The sequence below is a fragment of the Electrona antarctica genome, assembly GCF_951216825.1.
Source record: "Electrona antarctica genome assembly, chromosome: 6".
Classification (NCBI taxonomy): Eukaryota; Metazoa; Chordata; class Actinopteri; order Myctophiformes; family Myctophidae; genus Electrona; species Electrona antarctica.
In genome coordinates, this window is record NC_136811.1 from 30,550,229 (window position 1) to 30,569,803 (window position 19,575).

The 19,575-nt window shown below is 39.7% G+C and overlaps 3 protein-coding genes across 5 annotated transcripts; all 3 read right to left on the reverse strand.

Annotated features, from left to right (window-relative positions):
• Positions 1-1,265: 1,265 nt before the first annotated feature.
• LOC306925035 (gamma-aminobutyric acid type B receptor subunit 2-like) lies at positions 1,266-5,307 on the reverse strand (the record flags this gene model as incomplete). The annotated part of the gene is made up of 8 exons (XM_079503717.1): positions 1,266-1,378; positions 2,069-2,171; positions 2,364-2,543; positions 3,354-3,581; positions 3,676-3,783; positions 4,586-4,708; positions 5,046-5,153; positions 5,290-5,307. The coding sequence occupies 8 exons, from the start codon at positions 5,305-5,307 to the stop codon at positions 1,266-1,268; spliced, it is 981 nt and encodes a 326-aa protein (XP_079359843.1).
• Positions 5,308-6,613: 1,306 nt separating this feature from the next.
• On the reverse strand, positions 6,614-12,502 carry LOC306925036 (gamma-aminobutyric acid type B receptor subunit 2-like; the record flags this gene model as incomplete). Its single annotated transcript, XM_079503718.1, has 10 exons — positions 6,614-6,685; positions 6,976-7,073; positions 7,198-7,258; positions 7,414-7,656; positions 7,968-8,159; positions 8,456-8,521; positions 10,948-11,076; positions 11,227-11,397; positions 11,862-11,999; positions 12,269-12,502. The coding sequence occupies 10 exons, from the start codon at positions 12,500-12,502 to the stop codon at positions 6,614-6,616; spliced, it is 1,404 nt and encodes a 467-aa protein (XP_079359844.1).
• A 2,202-nt stretch (positions 12,503-14,704) lies between these two features.
• On the reverse strand, positions 14,705-16,688 carry rpp25l (ribonuclease P/MRP 25 subunit-like). 3 transcript variants are annotated; one of them, XM_079503155.1, is made up of 2 exons: positions 16,580-16,688; positions 14,705-15,456 (listed from the first exon to the last, which is right to left on the reverse strand). In XM_079503155.1, exon 2 carries the CDS (start codon positions 15,447-15,449, stop codon positions 14,748-14,750), a length of 702 nt encoding a protein of 233 aa, XP_079359281.1. In that variant the 5' UTR covers positions 15,450-15,456; positions 16,580-16,688; the 3' UTR covers positions 14,705-14,747. The 3 variants fall into 3 exon arrangements, with proteins under 3 accessions (XP_079359281.1, XP_079359280.1, XP_079359282.1); XM_079503154.1 differs by having other exon boundaries at positions 16,453-16,593; XM_079503156.1 differs by lacking the exon at positions 16,580-16,688 and adding an exon at positions 16,160-16,351.
• Positions 16,689-19,575: the final 2,887 nt, after the last annotated feature.

Genomic DNA, 19,575 nt, shown 5'->3' on the forward strand with positions numbered 1-19,575 from the left:
TTATATTTGGGCTTGGATGATGCAAGCCCTGGATGTCCCACTATTGCCAAAGTTAGTTTTTTACCTCTGGAGCAAACAAATCAAACACAAAGTTGAACATGAATCCTATACATCCACATATAGGGTGAACATTATGCGAAAATAGCAGAGCTACAAGCTATCGCAACATGACACATTGTGAGCTTATAGATTTGGTTATTTTCACTCAAGAGATTTGCTGTCAAAGATGGGCATTATTTGAAATACATGGATTTGAATGTATTTCAAATGCAAAAAATTTTGTATTTTGGCTGTGACGGAAAAAATATGTATCAACTATCAAGATACTTTCAGATCTTGTTTTCTGTATCTTTATACATAAAATACATGTTATGCGATTGTATTCTCACATTTTAAACATTTTCACAGGTTTATACTGTGGAATAAAAAATGTAAATAAATAAAAACACAATGTGAGATGTCACTTCTACTCCAACTCTAATTGGCGTACCCACCCTTATCACCTTTTAGTCAGACTTATCACCTTGGCTCAACTAGTGAATGAAGCCTCATGGAAATTATGCATTAAAGATAACTTTTGATATTACTACATACCGGTAACCCATAAATGCTCAGACAAGCCTAATATTTGATTGTTTAAATTGCTGCTATGTGTCAGTATCTGTCAAAGTCTTGTCAGGCCATGGTACAAAAACGACATACTATATAGTATGTCATTTTTCATGATTTAATTTTTTCGTCGAAAACCATGAAAAACGACATACTATAGTATGTCGTTTTTCATGATTTTAATAAAGAAAATTATCGTTGAAAATCATGAAAAACAACATATTATAGTATGTCGTTTTTCATGGTTTACGAGATACTATAGTATGTCTTCGAAAACCATGAAAAACGACGTATGACGTGCAAAAGCTTAATTTTCCCTTTTTTATCTTTTCATCTGAAAGGGGCTTTTATATGCATATTCTTAATAATCAGTAAGAATATGCATACTTATATACTTACTTATATACGTAAAATGCAATAATGATCAAAATCATGCTTTTCTATATTAATTGATGTATTTGCAAACTGTTTGGTTTGCCTTTTTTATTTGTTACGTTTTTTTGGGCTGTTGAGCCTTTTGGGCATAATAGTACAGCCTATTTTACATACCCCAACCACTCAGAGCTATTTGGTCACCCAGTTTGGTCTTGATCATCATATGAAACTGATAAATAATATAACTTATTACAGTGCATTAGTGTGCATGAGCTCTAGTCTTACTGCTCAGGTGAGTTTATGTCCTCCTTCATTGCAGACCCCTTGTCCTCAGAACAAATCTGGACTTGATGGGTCAGCTTTAACGGTCTGCTGACCAAAGATCTGTTATCTTCTGATTGGGAAAACACAAAGTAAACTTAATTTAGTCAAACAAAGTCCTATTGGTGTCAAAATAAATACAGTCTTAATATCTATGCTGTACAAGCTCAGATGTAAATGTTATGCTTTTAACATTATCTCCATACTGTATATCGGCCCTCACTCCTCAGTAATGCTCACTATAAGTTGGGACCATTTATATCTACAAGCTCTGTATCTCAAATGTGGGCTGTGTCTAAATTAAACAAAAATGCCTGCCTCAGACTAAAGTGAGGACTGAGTTATGGAGAAAATGTTGGAAAAGTGTTCTTTTAATCATAAATTAGAAGAAAAAGAAATGATACAGGGCAAACAATCTGTTTGTGTAGTTAATTTATAAAGATTGTAATTTTTTTGCTCAGGTTTGGTAGTCACACTGAAGCTGGACGATGTACTGTACATTAGTTGGCAGTGTTGTGCAAGATACTAGCTGTGTCCCGTCTCCCGTCATTAAACATTGACCACTATGAATGAGATACACAAAATGATACCTGCCATCACATTAAGATCATGTCCCTGTGTATTTCGATGCACGTGTTGCAAGTGTTGTAGGTTTTATTCCCACTAGGGGACATGGACTTACTGTGTTACACTTTGGGTAAAAAATATTAGAAAATGTGAGCTATACTATCAGATTTATCACACTGTCTCAGGTTATCCTTACCATTGTTCATTTCTGGGCTTGTGTGATATTGCCTTGCACCAGAGGGACTTGACATTGGCATTTCATGAAGTTGCATACTAATAGTCTCCAACTCCATATCAAGCTACATGGAACAAACAAACATTACTTCCAAAATATGCATACATGCAAGACACACACGCACGCACGCACGCCCCACGCACACACGCACGCACGCATGCACGCACGCACACACACACACACAAATGCAAGTACAGACATAGAATAAAAACTAGGATGTGTTTCACCATCCCGTTGGATGCATAAATTAAATGACCTGTGTTATCCTTCGCCTCAGCTGATGGTTCTCACTGTGAAAGCATTCTGCTCCCCTGCTGCTTGTGTTGACATTGTCCTCCTGAGATCCATCAACATCCTCACAGGTCTCCTGGTTAGGACCACACTCTGAGTCTGAAGTATGTGCCACCTCACTGCCATTTGCACTGATGTACACAACCTAAAGAAACACCATAAAAACAAACAAACATGAAATGCTGAAGTTCCCAAAGCATTGGTTCCCTTCCCAATGCATTGCAAGTTAACGCACAAGTTGTGAGCTTATAGATCAGCTTATAGATGTTAGCAAAGAGATTTGGTGTAGAGGAAAAAAAGAAGAGGGCCAAGTACAAACCCGTGGGGGACCCAGGTCAACATTGTATTTAGGGTTTAAGAAGTGTTACTTAATAAACACTTCCTTCCGAAATATATAACCTGACAACTACATCTCAGACATCTCTTTAAGAGTCGAGCCACCGTTAACTGATGTGATAAACTCTATTATAAATGAGATGCATTTAGGAGGTAAGCAGGGAAAACATCAAAGTGGGTCGTTAGAAGTGGGTCGTTAAAGTGAGTCCACTCGCATCAGTTCTAAATACCCTTGGTGTTGTAGCAGTGTCATAATTATGCTCTATGAGCCATGGTTCTCAAACATTTAAATTTCAAGGACTTATAGTTTGGCATGGATTAGGCCTAGGCCACTGACCTCATTTCTTTCTCGACTATCTGTTGGTATGGTCTCTGCATCAGAGACAAGAATTCCCTAGGGAAAATTGTAAAAGTGGCCTCTAAAATAATTGTCTCACAAATGAACAGCCTAGACCAGATCTTTAAGAAACAAGTGCTTAACAAAGCCCTGTGTATCCGATCTGATGCTGCTCACCCACTACAACCCAATTTGCCCTTCGGGGACACTAAATAAACTTGAACCTTGAACCTTAACTTAACTCTCTCCTTGTGTCTTTGTAACCCAAAACAGCACACTAACCTTTGGCCTAAACACCAAGGCCAGAATTGTTGTGTTGCAGAAGAGAATAGCAAGGGTGGTCAGACAAAACTGAATATTAGGCTGTTGCAGGGTCAGCGAAGATCCCAACACTCCAAGTATACTGGCGATCACCACAGCACACACACTCAGTGCCAGGTGTTTGTTATTGTCAGGAAGGTGTGATACCTCTGAGTCACTGATTTTCCAAGCAAGAAAACATCCAAGACCCTGGAGAGAAAAAATAAGATGATGTAGCTTGTATTATGTTAAGATGGTTGTGGATTTTAAGGGGTTAGAATACACCACTCCTCAGAGTCCTCACCAAAAGAGGTCCTTTGTAGCCATACATTACAGTGATAAACAGGTCTGTCTTGATGCTACTACATTGCTCTGAGAAAGGCCTGATGATGTCTTCGCCATTTGGAGCAGTCTGAAAAATACAATATCAAAGATATACCATAATATATTTATACGCACGCACGCACGCACGCACGCACGCATTTACCACATTGTGTAATGCTTGATCTATTACTATGTTATATGTGATTTGCTTTAGTTCCATGTTCCTGTATGTTCATTGCCGGGCAAAAACCTTGTACCTTGTAACTTTTCATGTTGTTTTTCCCCCATAAATGAAAGCCCTACTTTGTCGTACAAGAGTGTCACACAGAAGCAGCAAAAATAGTCAATCTAGATCGGCTATTGCTATTTTGGAAATTATTTTGCTATTTTTTTTTTATCCTACAATTTTGCAACCCATTTTTCACCCAGTGTCAATTATCGAATGTAATCCTGGGAGCTAGGCTCCCTCTGCCAACCTGGGGGGAGAAACGGACTGATCTCATGCGTGGAAGGAACACGTTATTCCAACCAGTTCCTTTCCCCTCCATCATTCGCCCCGGCTGACCAGGGGGACGCAGTTAGAGACCAGGATTACTGCATATTTTATGTGAGGGTACCTACCCTAGGGGACACAGGGAGAACATGCAAACTCCACACAGAAATGCCCTTTTGTCAACCCCACCCAGGGTATCGGCACTGATGACACGGAGGAGAGAACATGCCCACAGCGGTAATAGAACCCAGGACCTTCTACCCTAGGTTTTATATATTGAACCAATAAAAAGTATTAGACAGAACTTGGTACTAAATAATAACTACGTTGGATTCATTGGAATCCATATCCTGAAAAGTAATGAAACAGTGACAATTACTGTTTATTGTTACAGTACCTCCAAGCTGTGCTCTGACACCACCCTTGTGACAGGGTCCATGATCTGCCAGGAAGTTAAAACAAACACATCCAGCAACAACATCCCAGCCATTACACAGTCTGGCTGCTGCATCCAGCTCTTCTGAGAGGGTGACAGAAGTTGTTGAAAATTGTTGTGTAGCTTCAATACATTTGTATCTAAGATTATTTTATTGTTGTTGTCGTTTGTTTTGACACTATGCTTCACTATGCAAACATTGTGCATTATTAAACAAATTAATGTGTATTTAGAATCATACAGCCTAGAGTGCACAAAGCTTACTGTTAATTGTAGCAAGATAACCTTATTATGGGGCTTTGTTTAGATTAGATTGTTTACTTGTTTAGATATCTAATAATTGCTTAAATTGACATATAATTCAAGAACCAAAACAAATTGACAGCTAAAAGAGGAATAGTCATAGGTGGCTATACTGTACCTTTCCCTCTGTTCCATTGTTAACACAGATTGACAGCATCCTCCAGATCTTGAAACACAACGTCCCAAAGCCCACGGTGTGACCTAGTGAGAGAAGCCACAGGTGAACCTGTGGGAAGTCAATGACAAAACATCTGTTCAGTTCAAATCTTTAAAAAATGTGAATGAAATGTGCATATTTTCTGCAAAGGGTACAGAAAGCATTGGTTGAATAGAACAGTTTCCTTAGAGAGATGAAGACCTACATGGTTACAACATTGCATTTTCAATACAAAATGTTTAGGTGCTTTAACCCAGTGCACACATCTCCTCCTGAAAGTATAAACTGTGACACTACAGTACTTCCAAACCAACACAAAGAACCAGGAGAGAACAGACAGAGCAGAGAGTGTCAGCCACAGAAGAGTCAGACTTCAACGCTCCATCTAGACCATGGATGAAGACTGAGCAGGAAGACAACAGCATGGCCAGGAGGAGGACACTGTCCTGGGGTAGACTGGACCCCATCTGCTGCCTGCAGGAGGAGAGAACACAATAGTCTCTCATCCAACAATCTGGCAAAGGGATATAAACCGCATCTAAAACATTCATGAGAGCTTAATTTAAGAAGACAAAGCTGTTGTTAAACATGAAATATGTTGCTTTAATATTTATACTTTATATAGTAGGCCACATGTTGATATCGTTGCTGTCGGGCAGAAACCTTGTATCTCCATATTTCAACTTCTTATGTTTTTTTTTGTAAATGAATACCCTACTCCGATATACTACATTGTAACACATCCAAACATTGCTCATCACTACCAAATTAAAGGGCTTAGTTAATACTGCCAGTAACACATTCCCAAAAACAAAAGGAATAGACTAAATATTCACTTTTAAGATTTCTCAAGAATGAAGCATCAACTTTTAAAGTGATTATTTTACCTCCAAGCACACTCCAGACGAGCATGGATAAAAGTTATAAAGCCGTTATTGTGTCAGGGCATAACTCAAATCAATAAAAAATGCCAAGGATGCTGCCCAGTTTCAATCCACAGGTTTTAGATAGGAGATTTCACAGTAGTAGGTGACACTGGACACACATTTGGGAGTAAAACTATATGTCTGCCAAGTAATGTACCAGGGTTTTCTGTTTTTCACAATGAAGCAGAGGACAACGAGAATGATGAAGATGGCCAAAGCGGTGACTGATGACAAGGTTATGTACAGAGCAGGACCGATGTGCCTTCTACTCCGCAGTACAAGTGTCTGGTCTTTGGCTGGCCTGCCAGCTACAGTACAGGACAAAATAACAGGATTTAAGTGGCATTTTGCTTTTAAACACTTCTACTCTGGCTATTGTGTGTACCTTAGACAGTTTTGAAGTTGCTTGATTCAATATTTCGATATTTGATATTGATTAGACCATTCAACTTCAATGTCAATTTCAACCATGTTAGACTGATTTAAAACACACACCCCTGGTTCTGGTGACTGATATTTGTCCTAATGTGAGAGGGATCTGGCTTTTTAAATTATTATTATATTCTTTTTTTCCCCTTCTTTTTACGCATTCGAAAGACCATATCATGTGTTTTCAATGTGTCTAACATGGTTACAATGGAGTTTGAAGTTCAATGAGTTTATATAGAGGGTTATCTGATGAAATAAATATAAAATATCAAAAATATTGAATCAAGCTATTTAAAAAGTCTGTGTGCGCACACAAAAGCTTGAGTAGACATTAGCATATTTTAAAGTGTAATGCCCATTTAAACGGTAATCTGCACACTAGATCTAAAAACAATGCAAGTGTTATGTATGTACTGTATAGGCATATAAATACTATACAGTAGGCATATTGCATACATACAATATACACACACACACACACACACACACACACACGCACACGCACACGCACACGCACACACGCAGAGGTCTGATACCATGGGAGATCTGATACCTTTAAACTTCATTGTGTGTTGAATCATTTGAAGTTGTTTTGTATGGGTATTATACTGTCCCACTACCACCTGTCTTGTCTCTGTGGAAACACCACATTTGAGATATAAAAATAAAATTAGCAAGTAGTATACAATCATACTGTACATGACATGTTGTATGGGAATGCCAAGGTATTGTCAAGTTTTAACGGTATCAGAACATACCTTGAAACTGTCTCAGTTCAATCAATGCCACACGCTCCCCATTTCTGAATAAAACTGGACCCTAGAAAGATAACAGCATTTTTTTTGTCAGGGAGTTGCTCAAGTATAAGTCTACTGTTATGACATCTACAGTAACTCATAATTTGTCAATCACTGAAAATAACAGATTTATTGCTTGGAAATGTGTCAGTGACTGAAGTACAAACGAGGCCTTACTGTTACTCCTTCAAACTGCATCTGCTTCATAGAATCCAGCAGCATTCGTCCCATCTCATTCTCCGTGATGGTGAGGTTGTGCTGAACACTGTATTTCTCTCTGTGTTTCACTGCCTCCATGACGTGGCTTAAAGCTTTGGCTATGACCCACACTCCATCGTAGGCAAAGCCATGGAGGTAGCTGGCTTTGACCCCTTCCTGCCTCACTTCTGTGAAATACGCATCTTTATATTCCTTGGGGGTCTAAGAAGAAGAAGAAGAACAAGAAGAAGAAGAAGAAGAAGAAGAAGAAGAAGACTTTTAAACACTTGAATCCCACCATCCATATTCTGGGGGGAATATTAAAGCCAAAAACAGCAGATCTACAAGCTCACAACACGTTGCAACATTACGTGACACTTTGTGAGCTTGTAGATCGGCTATTTTTGTTGAAGAGATTTGGCTGCAGATGAAAAGCGGTCCTAGTACAAAGTCAACTCATGTCCACATTACTAAATCTGGACTAGAAGGTTTAAAAAAGGTTAAGGAAGGTGGAGGCTAAAGGTTCTTCTCACCCTTCCAGAGATGCCTCTTATGTTTCTGTCACTTAGGTAGGTGATATCCAGGGTGATGGAAGCCTCCCTGGCAGTCAGCAGACTGTGTGGAGTACATCTAGAAGCCTGCATGTCCAGCCTCCACCCTGCATGCCCAGAGCCACTGGTTAGAATCCACTGGTAGCTCCCTCCAAACAGGTTCAGTCTGTAGGCCTGTAAACAGAACAGATATCACAAAAGGTTTAAATGGAATATCCCACTGTGGAATGTCATGTCACTTACATGCTCCATAACAATGTTAACGACTATGTTGGCTACTTGGCTCTACAATGGATGCTACAGTATATGCATTGATGTTCTATCGTTTATTTTATTTTATCTTGGTCTGTTGTGCATATGCCACAACAGACCAGACCAGTGTGTGTGCATATACACACACACCCCACACACACACGTTCCTTGATATTGTAAAACACATCTTCACATTTTAAATAATTTTCAATACTCACACAGCAGAAGACATTTGAGGCAGAAAGTTCTGCAAACTGTCCAATGATTATCCGTGTGTCACTGTCCTGTTAAAGTGGGACAAGTCACTATTCCATTCATTATATTACATATAATGCATATGAATTGTATAAAGAATGTACATGAAATGCACGTTATATGCTCACATCAAATCCTGACCTAATAACCCCAAATAAAACAAACAAAATATAAACTATTTTCATAACGGACTCAGTGAGTCCATTGCAATTAGTTTGGACTTTTTACAGCACAAAGGTATGTGCATTCAGGATAGTTATTGAAATTCCATGGCATAATAGATTGTAAGGATTCATGGGTATTATTTTGAGACGCTATTTTTCGCAATTCAGTACTGGTTATACTATCTTTTCATACCTTTCTGAATGAAAGCAAGTTTCTCTATCAGTGGTTCCCAAACTTTTCAGGTCGAGGCGAGGAGATTATTAGACGTTTGCCCAGGACCCAAACTAGTGAAAATAGCTATTTTCACTACTTCTTAATTGTCTCCACCAGGCCGAAGGCATGGGGAGAGAGTATGTTTTGCACTCCGTCCGTGTGTCCATCTGTGTGTGTGTCCATCCGTCCGTCTGTTATCAGCTAATCTCCGTCACCGTTAACGGTCAATGCCAAATTTTGCACACACACTCCCTGGATGCCAAAGATGAACCTCTGCCCCAAATTTTCCAGAACTGCCTGTTATATAGCACCACCAGGAGGCCGACTTTGGAAAAACACATATTATTCTCCAGATTCTGTTCAAAAATCCCAAATCGTTACACACTATCTATATAGTCATGTGTTCAAGACGGATCTGTCCGATATTTCATATTCCATCCTAATTGGCTAACATTGCCTTTCATAGTTGGCAGGATTGGACCGTTTTGAACAAAAAGCCTCAAATCATGAACGCAGCGTGCAATTTACATGAAATCTTTCACTGACTGGCTGAGGAATATATCCCACCCTTTTCAAATTGGCCTGTTATAGCGCCACCAACAGGTGGATTTTTGCAAAACACATTTTTGGAACAAAATGCCTCAAATCATGAACGCAGCGTGCAATTTACGTGAAATCTTTCACTGACTTTCCTACTAGGCTGAGGAATATATCCCACCATTTTCACATTGGCCTGTTATAGTGCCACCAACAGGTGTTTTTTGCAAAACACATTTTTGGAACAAAATGCCTCAAATCATCTAATTGCCATCCAAGGCGTAAGAAGAAATGGCACCCTTTCACATTGGCCTATTATAGCGCCACCAGGAGGCCACAACCTTGGTTAGTTATACCAAGCTGGTAAGGTACCAGCAGAGAGATATAGCCTACCTTTTTATAAATACAATGCAGCCTGAGCTTCTACCATCTCCGCCAACTCGCCAAAGTCAAACCCTATCTCCCCCATAATCAATTTGAAACCGTTATCCACTCCTTCATTTCATCACGACTCGACTACTGTAACGCCCTATATGGAATCGACCAATCCGCACTCAGACGCCTGCAATAGGCCTATCTCACAGCCCGCTTTCCACGCCCACTTCCGGTAAATAGTGGTGTCTTTAACATGAGCATTTACACGTTTTTTTCTCTGGAGAATCTAAGTACATTTTCTAATGTAAAAATGTGACAGACCAATATTATTATGAAGCAAACAAGATGGTAAATCAGGTCGAACAGATAGAACAAACCTTACCTTGAGAAAACAAAAGTTGTAGACTTCTTAAATTACCTCGGTTAACATGTAGTATATGGAGTGACGTCACGCTATCACCACTAACCCCGAAAGGGGGCGTATTTAGGGGGGCGGGGAAATTCTGTGAGATAGGCGAATTAGTTCAAAACGCTGCTGCCCGCCTTCTCACCGGTACCAAAACATTTGACCACATCACACCAGTCCTCACCTCCCTCCATTGGCTCCCGATTAAACAAAGGATCGATTTCAAGATCCTTTTATTTACCTTTAAATCCCTTAATGACCTGGCTCCCCCATATATGGCTGAACTTATACATCGCCACAACCCACCTAGAGCTCTGAGGTCTGCTGACCAGTCACTATACTGACCATGCCAACAGACCTAACCCGGAAAACAAGAGGTGACCGTGCTTTTGCGGTTGCGGCCCCAGAGTTATGGAACAACCTCCCCCCCACATTAGAACTGCCCAATCCTTAGAGACTTTTAAATCCCTTCTCAAAACCCACCTTTTCTCTCTCGCCTTTAATGTTGTCTGACCTAGATAGTTACTTATTTGTTCTTGATTCTAATGATTATGTATTCTTCTGCTACTCTAGTACTTTCTCGATGCTCTTATACTATGTTTTTATACTCTGTCATTATACTTTGTCTACTGTGAAGCACTTTGGTCAATTTCGGTTGTGTAAATGTGCTATATAAATAAAGGTTGATTGATTGGTTGATTGAGTTTTGACCACACCAAATGACCTTTCAGATACATTTTTACTCAGTATTTAATGGACATTTAATGGAATTTGCCGTGCAGTTACCTTCAGTTTCTTGAGGCTCATGCATGCGTTGTTAGAGTAACTTTCTGTTGCAACAATCTGAATATTAGCCTTCATTAACTGTTTAATAAGATCAGTCTTCATCTGCATATAAAAGAGAGAAAAATAAACATTTAACATATATGCCCTTGTCCCTAGAATGTTTGTGTATAACATATATGTAAGGGCTATAAAAGCATACAAAACATGCAAATCAAGGGTAGAAATTCTATTTGAAATTGTATGTGAAAGCACCTCTGAGAACCGCTGCCCTCTCTGGGTGAGAATTCCCACTCTGCTCCATCTGTAGCTCTGCAGGAGCTTCACTACAGCTTGATTCACTGTTCTTTCTGATGGAATGGTACTGAAGAAATTAGGATACTTCCCTCTGTCAGTCAAGGCAGGGGATGTGGCAGCAAAAGACACCTGGAATATTAATAGTTGGAAGCAGAGAGCAAAATATTGGCTCAGAAACGTTAAACGTTAGTAATGTTTTGCACCATAACAAGTCATACCTTGAACAATGTTTCAAACTCAATACACAGTGCATGTGAAATAGTTAGAAATGAAACAGTATCAGACTAGTAACTACAAAACTTGTATGGAGGTGCTGCATATAATTATAACATGAAACTGCATAGAATTGCCTTGGTGTAAGAAGTACTTACCTACAAGTATTTACACTATGCAAGCAAATCATTAAGTTAATTGTTTTAATGTGTAGGCCTACTGAGAGGGTGCAAGATTCATCACAGCAGACAGGCTTCTTGAGAAAAAACCTCCTAAATTCTTTGAATTTAGACCCTTTGTTCTTTGTCTCGACTTGGATTAGACCCCAATCTCCAATCTTAAATAATCTTTCAATAATCGTTTCACCCAGTTTTAGATACCTGCAAGAGGTTCAGTGCTTGAAGAGAGCGAGCCATGAGAGTCATCACTGAAGAACACACACCTCCAAAGATCATGAGGTATTTTGGCCCTGTCCACACAGCATCAAACAAGGCTTTTAGTCCTTTGGCACTATCACACTAAAATAGAAAATCAAAAATAAGGCATACATATATAAACGCAGGGAAACTAAAATCACACATTTTAAACTACTGTATGTTATTGTGCTCAACATAATTCAATATCTGCAAATGACATATACTGGTAAAAACAATTGTCAGTGCCTCACATAACATCTGCAGTGTACAATATGTCTAATGCACAGAAACGCAGTATTTACTGTGTACTGTGTATTTACATACACAAAAACACACATACTTTCCACTGTCGCCACTATGGAAAAACAGACCTGTGAATCTAGTAGCTGAAAGTGGATCTCATAGCTTCCCAGTGGAGGAGGTTGTCTCCTCAGGTCTTGCAGGGCCAGCTTGATGGCTGGTGCCACTGCTGCAGTTAGGTTCTCCTGCCCTGGAGGTGGCATGAGCCACAAGACTGGTAGTGGGTGATAGATCTGAGTGCAGCAGGGAAATACCATAAACCATGCAGATATCAGGAATCTTCCCACCTCTGTCCAGCTAGCCATTTTCTACTCTTCTTCTGGAGTTCTGGACCGACTTCCCTCTATCCCTCTATCCTTACTTTTCCTATACAAACCAACACACGGTCCCTGCAAATAATCCCTAATCCTTTGTTACGGAATAACCAGCCAACTGTGTTCACTGCAGGCTATTGAAGAGGCCATGCGGTGGGGATAAAAGGATCAAGATCACCACAGATCACTGACATCTGCCACTAGGATCCTTGTCTTAGACTCTAAACTCTACTGTTGGGATTATAGTAATTTAGAGAAATTAGTTCCAGACAGTGTGTGGGACCTTTTTCTTTGATTTGATATCATAGATCCCTTTCTGTATACTATTTATAATTCTGTTTTCATCCATAACATGAAAAGAGACAAAATACGGTTCATATTTAACACTCAAAGAAAAGTTGGATTACTGTAAAAGCCGGCCTGTTCTCCTTCCACAGATAAACACAGATTATAATTTCAGCCATGCAATAGGGACACTCAGAATTAAAAAAAAGTGAAGATAGTGGACAAGATCTCATATTTCCTGTCTCATGAAACAGTATTTAAAACAAATAAACAATGTTCTCCCTGCTTTGGTTTACTCTGACTCAAAATTAAATTTACAGTCAGGTCTGTTCTGTTTTGCAGCTTGTGCTTTTCTCTCTTAAGATTTAAGTTAAGGCCACCACAGTTTTACCTCTATCTATGATCTTATTTATGTTTTATTTTTTTTAAGTATGTTTGGATCTGCCATTATGGAAAAGAACACTTTTCCTGCTCTTACACATGGGAAAACCTCACCTGTACCTTAAATGTGTATTCCCAAATATGTCTTTGTTTACTAAGCCTGGGACCAAGGCTACTTTAGAAGTAAGCCTTGCCGAGCCATGAGGCCCATAGGGCAGAATCCCATCTCCTCTTTCTGTAGCGTGAGGCAGCTTGATGTACAAGTACACCCCCTGGACATGACACTAGTACAGGTATGTCGCAGGGACTTGCTCCCAATCCAACCCTTGATGCTGACTGAGTGCAAAGTAGTGAGGCCATCGCCCTTTTTGAAGCTAGCTCCTCGCCACTCGCCCTACACACTTCCACTCGGTTTGAGCATAGATGTATAAATAATAGAGACGATACTGGAATTCCCCTCCCATCCATTTGCATTGCATTGCGTCTATTATTTATATATCTATGCTCAAACCGAGTGGAAGTGTGTAGGGCGAGTGGTGAGGAGATAGTTTCAAAAATGGCCAATGGGTCCCATTTTTCAGTCTTTGGTATCACCCGGCCAGGGATCGAACCCCGACCTCCCAGTCTCAGGGCAGATACTCAAACCACGACAAGGCCACTGAGCTGGTTACTTTAGAAGAACATGACCTAAACACAATGAAAGCCATGTGGGAGAATGAACTGGGTTAACTAGAATAGAGGCAAGCCGAGTGCTACTGAGATATCAAAAATCAGACCCATCTGAAGTGAGTGGTGCTGTACTGTACAGTACAGTATTGTCTATGTCCCTCAAAGTTATTTCTAATGGTTTGAGCCTCAATCACCACTCTGATATAACCAGTCCTTGCCATTTCTTTCTGGACTTTGAAAGCAGTTTTAGCTGCAGTACCACAATGTCCTGAGGTGGTGGGGGTGCTGATATGCAGATTATTTAATATTTGAGTCATTATAATACTGATGCTAGATAAAACCAGGCTTGTTTCCATTTCATGCCAGCTTGGAAAATCAACAATGGTGGACATTGTAAACAAAGTGGAAATGCAAATTTGGAACTGAAGACTAAAGAAGAGGAGGAATTATACAAAGTAGGGTGACATTGATGACATCACGATGAGACCAAAATCAGTTGAGCTGTTCCTGAGAGCAATTTCCATTAAAGCACCTATATGATATGAAAGCCCGATTGTTAAAAATTGGTTATTTGTGGGGATAGAAAACACATATGGGAGCCCCAAAAACACAAAAGAAATTGAAAAAGTTGAATTTTATGTTATAGGTCCTTTAAAACAAAATAGCGTCGGCTGCATGGCTGGCTGTGAGGAATCACATGAAAGAAAAAGCATCTATCAATGCAATTTTGGTACAAATGTAATTAAACAGAACGTTGCAAGGTTTTTATCAATATTCTGCATTACAGTGGTCAAATGATGCAAGCAGAGGTAATAAGATCCTTGTTGGCTGAACATAAAATATCTGAGTGTCCAGGTGTGTATTCTTCAACTTTTTATTTTTCTAAACTGCAGTGCCTAAATTAACTCTGGCTCTTAAATGGCTCTTTTGGCCGACCAGTATGACGTCCAGACCCTCCCTTTCCTCTGCTGCTGCCACTGCTTCCACCACCTCCTCTCTTTCTCTTGTTTTGTCCATGTCTCTGACCCCCAAAAGCCCCTGCCTCTTCTTTGGCTGAATGAGCCCAGAGGGCATCAAAGTTCCCTGGAGCCTGGTACCCTGGCAGACTGGAATCTACAGGGTCCCTGGAGAGGAGGATCCAGATGGCCGGCACGTTCCTGCTGACCGTCAGACTGTCCAGCCCTGCTGTGGGCTCCAAGGGCTCCCACACCTCGTCCACTGTGCTGTACAACAGCTTGGTGTGTTGGTGCAGCCCCTTCACACGTCGCTTCATAATCTCCACACACGTGATGGCTTTGGAGACCCCTTTACCAGTCGCTGTGAACAGTATATTCCGGCTGAGGGACTTCTCAGTGGTCAGCGAGCGGCCTGTCACTTCCCGAGTCTCCATGGCTACTACATCGCCTTCGTCAGTTCTAGACTGTCCCTTTTCCTCATCCTCAGCTACCCTTGGTTTGGGCTCCATGCGGCTCAGGGCATAGCGCATTAGGTTGCGGATCTTGCTGCCATCTCTGACCCGTACTTCTGGGGTGGTGGGGGGGAGATCAGGGAACGGGGAGGGACAGGGCTGTTCCACCGCCTTGGCCTTACTGTAGTTTTCCATTTGACATCTGCAGAGAGAAACGTTTTGATCATGCAATGCAAACATAATGGTCATTAGCAGATAACACAAATATTAATTTAACTTGACTCTGCCAGATGGAAGACGTTTGCTTCACAATCACATTTTGTTTCACAACGTGAACTTGTGAATAAATACCGCCCCCATCTGGCGGAGTCAGGTTATTATTAAATTAAATCATGTCATTGCTTGACAATGGTATTGTATGTGTAGTCACCAGTCAGCGTTATGTAGTCTAACTAATCGTATGTCGACATTCACTAGCATACAGTACAATTGTATCTTGAAGTCCTTTACATTTTCTGTATTTGGGGAGATCTCCCCAAATACAGAAAATGTAAAGGACTTCAAGATTGAGATGGGTTGAGATGTCACCGTGTCAACCTAAATTGTGCAAATGGATTTGATGACATGATCAAAATCGTTACTGTAACTGACATGACATCTAATGTTACTTTGTAAAACGCCCGCGACCCGTGCTGTAGTCTACCACCAATGCTGCATGAGCTAAGCAGCGAGGCTAAGCTAATACATTAGCGTGGACAATATGTCTAGAAGTTATTCAGTTGCGGTTAGCATGTAACGTTATGTAATTTAACTATAGTCATAGCCTGGTTCAACCAGCTAGTTGGATGTATTGTATACGTCTAATTGTAGCCAACAGAAACTGAATTTATATTTAATAATCTTACTTGAGGTAAGGGTAAAACCTTAGAAACTGCCCACATGTTTACTGCTCCTGCCAGTTTCTAACGTGCGACGATACCAACTGCTGCAAAATGCTGTGATACAATATTTTGGACCAAACAAATAATTACAAAGAAGAAAAACAACAAAAAAGTGTTGTAACCTGCCGTTTTCTTCTTCTAATTATTTGTTCAACCCGAAAAATTGTGTTTGTTGTCATGATTTGTCACGAAAAGAGTTGGCTTTGTACGAGGCTTAAAAGGTCTGTAGGTGCCAAAATCCCAAAAATGTATCTTACGCGTTTCAAAAAGATTTAAATCCACTTCCAACGTGCATTTTCTTCATTTGTTAAAACCAAAAAAAATGTTTCCAAAGTGTGTAAACTCAATCAAACAAAACGGTAAAATAATTGTTTCTGGTCTAACCTCAGAGCTGTCTTTCCACTGAGAACCAAACTTGTACTGCCATGAAGTCACTACAGAAAGAAGTCACTGTGACCCTGGCTCATTATACAGGCCTATACTCAACACCTGTTCTCAATTGACACAGCTGATCAAAGCAGATCCCTGCACAGATCAATTATGCCCAACTCTACTGCTAACAGAAAGTTGCAGACACTGGAAAATACAGACCTAATATAAAACATTAATTTCCATACAAAATTGCAAATAAACAATTCTCACAAATCACAGGTACAGTAAGTAAATATGTGTTTTCAGATACCTGCTCCCACAAGGTCTTTAAATAAATACTTTTTGAAATGTCTATGAGGAAAATCAACGGAGAATCATTTCCTGGGCCCTGGTAGGTGGCGGGACTGATTGATTGATTGATTGCGACGCTCGTAAGGAAAATGAAACTTAAAGGGTAAGACCACTTTTGTAGAGGTTTGGGTTGTGTAGTTACCTTGCCATGATGTAACTCCAAATGTGGACAAGAAATCAAAAATAATTTCTCCAGTGATTAGAAATTGATAATTCAAAATATGCTCCTCATTGACTTACATTGTACGCTGAAACAGCTCTCAAAGTCACTCTTTTAGTACGTAAACAAACACAAACAAAGTTGTTTCAGACAATATAGAGCAACACCAAAACTCATGTGGTTTTATTTCTTCATAAAAATGGTAACTTCCTGTTGATTTTACTATATGAAGATCTGGATCCGGATCTATGGATCCAGTCCGGGTTTTCTTCTGAATAAAAATGGACAAATCAACAGGAAGTTAACATTTTTATGAAAAAAGAAAACCACATGAGATTTGGTGTTGCTCTATATTGTCTGAAACAACTTTGTTTGTGTTTGTTTACGTACTAAAATAGTGACTTTGAGAGCTGTTTCAGCGTACAATGTAAGTCAATGAGGAGCATATTTTGAATTATCAATTTCTAATCACTGGAGAAATTATTTTTGATTTCTTGTCCACATTTGGAGTTGCATCATGGCAAGGTAACTACACAACCCAAACCTCTACAAAAGTGGTCTTACCCTTTAAGGAAAAGAAAACTCCACTTGCTATAGGCTAAATACATACATCACTCTTGTTCCCCTTTATCACAAGGCAGGCACATAATCTGAACTCACAATGGCTGTCCAGGGCTTATTTACCTTTATTGAGAACAACAGTCAGATATTTAGAAATAGAGATTTCAGTAACAGTAAGCTTGTTATTGACGGCTGTAACTTGTATAATTTTCTCTATCATAACACTGGCTTGGAACAAAACCATCATGGAGAGTATGATGCATTTGAGGGTAACAAGACAACTCACCCCTTTTGCCACTTTTGGTGAGTTGTCCCTAAACGTGAAGACAACTCACCAGGGGTGAGATGTCTTCACTTTCCGGGGTGAGATGTCTTCACTTTTGGCCACTTTCGGGGTGAGTTGTCTTCACGTTCGGGGTGAGTTGTCACCAAAAGTCTGACTGAATATGTAGCCTTTGAGCTATACTTTACTGAATATTTCACAAGAATATAACACAAGAGTCAAATGTACGGTCAAATGTAATGTAGTTTATTTAAATATAGAAACATTGTAAACAAAGTTCAAACAGCAGTTTGTACAAAAAATATAGAAAAAAGGTAAACATCAAAAGTTTAGAAAAACATCAGTTTGTACAAAAAAATATAGAAAAAAGTTAAGTATAGAAAAAATTTAAACTAAAAAATATAGTAAAAAGTTGTCATATCTAAAAACATCAGTTTGCTACAAAAACACTAAAAAGTTGTCATATCTACAAAAACACTGTTTCAGTGATAGAAGAAAAAAGTTGTGCTGTGTGCAGTGCAGTGTGCAGTGTGCTGTCCCATTTTGGTCAAAAGTTGTGCTAAAGTTGTGCTGTGTGCAGTGCAGTGTGCAGTGTGCTGTCCCATTTTGGTCAAAAGTTGTGCTGTGTGCAGTGCAGTGTGCTCATCTCCACACTGGGGCATTCACTTCAGAAGCAATCGTTAGCATGTCCATGATGGTCAGATCGTTCCTTTCCAAGTCCTTCCACAACTGGGCCAGATTGCCCTGTGTAGCCTTGGTCTGCTTTCGCTGGTAGCGGCGTAGCTTGTTCTCTGAAACCATACGCAGCTGGAAGTCGATCAAGGTAGCTTCCTTGGGGGGTGCTTAGAGATCTTATATGCCAGCGTGAATTTAGAACTAATGGGGACATAGTTCCTATTGGATATTGAAGTAGTCTATTTTCAGAACTTTACAACAACAATTTCTACAATATATAAGTATAATTAAGTCAAGGCATGATAGCACAATCACAATACAATACAGGCTACAGATGTAAATATATTTATGACACAGTAAAATGTCGAATTCGCCTTTAAGTATGTCAAGGTCAAATGCATAATAAACCTTACAAATACAAACATTATTGTTGGTATGTAGGCTACCCAGTAGCCTACCCATATGATTAGATGAATGTGCAACATTGTTTCCATCTTCCAAGCATATTCCTGCCAAAATGGAGATCTTAAATTGTTGAAAATGTCTTTAAACAAAAGATCACCATGAATTCAAGGCTTGTCTGTGTGTGTGTGTGTGTGTGTTGCAAACTTCTGAAGAAATGTGAACTGAACCCCTCTTAATTTGGTTACTCCAGATGGCTGAATGTAAGGTCACTTTTCTCACATGCTAATGTAACTAGCAGTAGCCATATCATCATCGATATTGCTTTGCTATTCAGATGTAATTCAGTCAGTATAGGCCTATTAGAACTGTGATTGATTGATCATGCGTCCGTTGTGCGTCTAATTAGCAACTTTGTACAGCCGTGAGACTCTGCCTTTGAAGCGCAAACATTATCCACAAACGACCCCCCCCCCTCAAGGTTCAAGGTTCAAGGTGTTTATTGTCACACAGATGTACAGGTACAGCATTGTGAAAAACTTACGTTGGGTGATGCACCACAATACACATAAGTAA

Coding starts and splice junctions, on each gene's coding strand:
- rpp25l (XM_079503155.1), bottom strand. CDS start 15,449: ATGGAAAACTACAGTAAGGCCAAGGCGGTGGAACAGCCCTGTCCCTCC.